Raw genomic sequence first — 4464 nt, 5'->3', positions numbered from 1 at the left:
CAATGGAGAAAAGTTTGAAGTCGTCAGGACTTCATTCTTTTTGGATCAACTATCAACACTCATGGAAGCAGCAGTCAAGAAATCAAACAATGTATTGCTTTAGGCAAATCTGCTGCACAAGACCTTTTTAAAGTGTTGAAGAGCAAAGATGTCCGCTTGAGGACTAAGGTGCACCTTACCCAAGCCATGGTATTATCTTCATGTGCATGCGATAACTTCATGTGCATGAGAAAGCTGGACAGTGAATAAGGAAGACCATAGAAGAATTGATGCTTTTGAGTTATGGTGTTGGAGAAGAATATTGAAAGTGCTATGGGCTACCAAAAGAACCAATAGATCTGTTTTGGAAGAAGTGCAGCCAGAGTGTTCCTTGGAGGCCAAGATGGCCAAACTTCATCTCTCATACTTCAGATATATTATCAGGAGGGCCCAGTCACTGGAGAAGGATATCATGTTAGGTAAGGTGGAGGGTCTGAGAAAAAAGAGGAAGACCCCCAACGAGATGGACTGGTCAAGTGGCGGCATCAATGGACTCAAGCATGGCAACAGTAGTGAGGTTGGCCCAGGATTGGGCCGTGTTTCGTTCTGCTGTGCTTAAGGTCGCTATGAGTCAGTACTGCCTCGTTGGCACCTAACATCAACAACAAAAACAGCAATTAAAACCCAGAATATTAAGACTTCAGAAATAGATAATACATTGAAAGGACAAAGAAGTAGAATCGAGTCAATGAAAGATCAAATTAGTGAGATTGAAGACAAATCTCTCAATATATAGCTGTTAGAATAAGAATCATCAAAAACGAACAGAAAAATCCAAAGGAAGTCTAAGTTGTAAGAGGGACACTACAAGAGGAGTAACTTAATTTACATGTGATTAGAATTTCCTAATAGGCAGAGATGGAAAAACAATTGTGAAAATTGCCCAGTAGTTGTTAGAAGAAAACTTCCCTAACACCATGAAAGATGAGAAGGCAGGCGTGCAGTAAGTTGAACAAATTCCAAACAGGATAGATCCCAAAAGAAAATCACCAAGACTTCGCAAATTCAAAGACAAGGAAAAATCCCAAGAACAGCTTAGGAAAAAGGAAAATTTACCAACAAAAGAGAACTAACAAGACTAAACCTTGATATCTCAGAGGAAACCATGCAGGCCAGAAGACAATGGAATGGCATCTATGATGCTCTGAAGGAAAAAACCATTGTCAATCAAGAATCATATACCCAGCAAAATTGTCCATCAAATATAATGGCAAAATTAGGACATTTCTGGATAAACAGAAATGAAAAGAATTTGTAAAAACCATTTGTACGGTGATCGCAGCAGTGGACCCAAGCTGAACAAGAATTGTGAGCATGGCGCGGGATGGGGCCAGGTTTTGTTCTGTTGTGCGGAGCTATGAGTTGGAATGGATTCGAAGGCACCTAACAACAATTAAAACATAATAACAGGGTCTTTGGACCTAGAACCAACAGACAACAACTTGAGTTTCACATACGTGATACTCATGGATCTTCTGGAAGGGCTCTCTCAGAATCCACCTATCACTTCTTTCACACTAGGAGCTGCCACGATGGCTCTGGCTGTGGGGATGGGACTGGCCAGAGGAGCTCTGGAGAGCTGGCTGCTGCAGATCTGAACCTGACACAGGGGTGGCTCTGTGGGCCCGGAGCTGGACTCACAGGAAACCAGATCAACATGCAAAACAGGCGAACAGAAGATTTTTTTCATCATAAATGCCAAATATTGGGTAACAAAACAGTAGATAGTGAGGGATAGTATATTTTATTAAAAGAAATTTTTTTTTTTTTTTAAATCTTTTCTTTGGAAGTACAAAGAGGAGACATTTCCTACAGGGGAATAGAGCCATCTTTGAGAAAGTCTTGTAACTATTTCCATTCATTTCAACTCCTTTTCTGAACAGAAAGAAATCATGTTTTGTGTTATGATTAACACTGTCACCAAAAGTACTTGAGAGGCTAGTTTAGCTGGAGCCTACCTATTTTGCAATTTGCTGACAGTCATTCTAGTTCTTGCTTCCAACCATCTGACAGGCTGTCTGTCCCACCATCTTCAAAGCAAACTACTACAATGTATTCAGCCTATGGCAAAATACTGCCTTGTGAGATTTACAGGAACCACAATCAAAACAGAGCAGCTGGTCTCACAGGTCTGGATTGGTTAGGACTGTGGGCAAGTTGGTTCTTTCATGTAAACTGTAATCTGTGTTTTCACACCTCTTCTCCTGCATGTCCCAAGAGTGACTTTTGAGAAGTTTAGAAACAACTTAGTGCCTAGTCTCGTATCCTCAGGAAAGCCAAGCGTCTTGTCAGCTTCTCTGTGCAGGTGGTGCGTCCTCCAAGCCAGAGCTGATCTCCTGGACTGGGGAGAATCACAAGAATCTGAAAACATAGTTTGTTCCTCTGCTGATATGCATTCTGATGCATTTCTTGAGGGACGGCTGTTTTGGGGTGAGTGTTAAGAAACTGGGGTCTGGGACTTAAGAGGTCCCATTTCAGTTCTCTGATCTTGTGTTCTGTCTGGTTAGGTTAAGGCTTGCCGTCTAGAATAGTCTAGAGAAATCCCTGAGTAGCACATACAGTGAATTAAGTACTAGAAAGGTTGTCTTCGAACCTACCCAGAGGTCCCACAGAATAAAGGTCTGGTGATCTGCTTCTGAAAGGTCACAGCCTTGAAAACCCAACGGAGCAGTTCTTCTCTGCACACCCAGGGTCGCCATGAGTCCAGAGACTTGGCAGTCACGAGTGTAGACTGTGGAGCACTAGCCGGGTGACCTGGGACAAGTTATTCAAGGACTTTATTTTTGTTTCCTGAGTGAAGATAATAAAAATACCTACATGATAAGTGGCTATAAAATGTATTGTGTCACTTGGCTCACAGGAAGAGCTCAGTAAACAGAGACCTACAGCCTTGTGACCTAAATCCGTGTTTGAGGCTGAAACCAGACTTCATGCATCTTTTTTCTAGGCCCCAAGGGGGATGTCTGAGGTTCTTGAGAGGATCAAAGTCCGGCCTGAGAGACTGGAGTGGGGGCCCAGAACCAGTCTCAGTGCGGCCTGTATCATCCTGCCATCACACCTTTCTCATGAGACAGGCCAGAAAGGCACAGAGATCGAAACCCTTGGTCGTGCCAAGGCTGGACAGGAACGACAACTGAGCCTTTGTTTTCATTTCAGGGGGCCAGCAGGCCGTGGAGGCTGGAGACAGTGAAGGCCATTTCCCACCTGACCCCGGACGCACCCCTGGGAGACCCCACGGACATCCAGCTGCCCGCTACTCCAGAGAGGCACTTGGGAGAGACGGAACCCTAGGTCACATCTGCAGGGAGAGCCTTGCGGGGCAGAGCCTGGTGCAGGTATCTAGGGACTGCGTGGCTTTCCGCTGGGAGCTGGAGCAGCGGTCCTGGTGATTCCCCACAGAGGACTGCCCAGCCTGGCGCCCCGGGCCCTGGGCAGAGAAGCCTGTGCTGGGCCCCCAGCGTTGCCCGCGCTTCCCACTGAGAAGTTGACAGGCCCGGCGTGGGCCCCTGAGACCGTCTGTGGAAGGGGTTGTATCTCTGGGCCAGGAGGCGCCCCCTTCCTGCGGGTCCAGCGGGGAGTGTGGCCAGGGGTTGCCCAGGCGGCTTGGTCTGGCGCGGCCCTCCCGTGGTGCGAGGGGCAGAAACCCGCATCCCGAGAGTGGATCACGGCTGGCCCCCTGGCGGCGGCTCTTGTGTTGCGCGCAGTGCGGCCTCGGCTTTGCTCATCGCTGCCAACTGCGCGAGCACAGGCGCGTGCACAGCGGCGAGCGGCCTTCCCAGAGCACGCAGTGCTCCAAGACCTTCCTCTTTAAGGGCGTGCTGGTGACGCATGAGCGTACGCACAGCCGTGAGCGGCCTTTTCCCTGCGGCCAGTGCGACAAGGCCTTTGCCAGGCGCTCCAAGCTCACGGAGCATCTCCGTGTGCACAGCGGGGAGAAGCCCTTTCAGTGCCCCGAATGCCGCCGCTGCTTTCGCCTGCACACGGGCGGGGTGCGGGCTGACCTGAGGACGCACCAGCGCCTACACGCCGGCGCCTTGCCCTTCACCTGCCAGTGCGGCAAGGGCTTCACCAGTCCAAGTTGGCAGCACTGGCGAGAAGCCCTTTCCGTGCCCCACGTGTGACAAGAGGTTTCGCCTGAAGGCGCAGCTACTCAGCCACCAAGGCCTGCACACCGAGGAGAGACACTTTAGCTGCTCGGAGTGCGGGAAGAACTTTCGGGAAGGGGGCCACCTGCTGAGGCACCAGCGCATCCACCGGCCCGAGCGGCCCTTCTCCTGCGGAGCCTGCGGCAAGGGCTTCATCTACAGGTCCAACCTGGCCCAACACAGCCTCATGCACGCCAAGGCCGCCCCTGTGCCAAGTGAGCCGGAGGTTAAGAGAAGGCTCAGCCAGTTGTTTACAAAGATTGAGGCCGACTGGAGTTGA

The 4464-nt window shown here is 49.6% G+C and overlaps 1 protein-coding gene across 1 annotated transcript in view; it reads left to right on the top strand.

Moving 5' to 3' along the window:
- Positions 1 to 4464, top strand: part of ZNF786 (zinc finger protein 786) — a 14492-nt gene extending 10028 nt beyond the window's left edge. The window contains exons 4-6 of the mRNA XM_006861291.1: positions 3196 to 3374; positions 3585 to 4090; positions 4167 to 4464. Coding sequence (XP_006861353.1) covers positions 3196 to 3374; positions 3585 to 4090; positions 4167 to 4464 — 983 coding nt within the window. The remainder of the gene's footprint in view (positions 1 to 3195; positions 3375 to 3584; positions 4091 to 4166) is intronic.

This window comes from Chrysochloris asiatica, unplaced genomic scaffold (assembly GCF_000296735.1).
Source record: "Chrysochloris asiatica unplaced genomic scaffold, ChrAsi1.0 scaffold00041, whole genome shotgun sequence".
NCBI lineage: Eukaryota > Metazoa > Chordata > Mammalia > Afrosoricida > Chrysochloridae > Chrysochloris > Chrysochloris asiatica.
The sequence above is the reverse complement of the archived record's forward strand: the minus strand, read 5'-3'. Positions and strand labels throughout refer to the sequence as shown.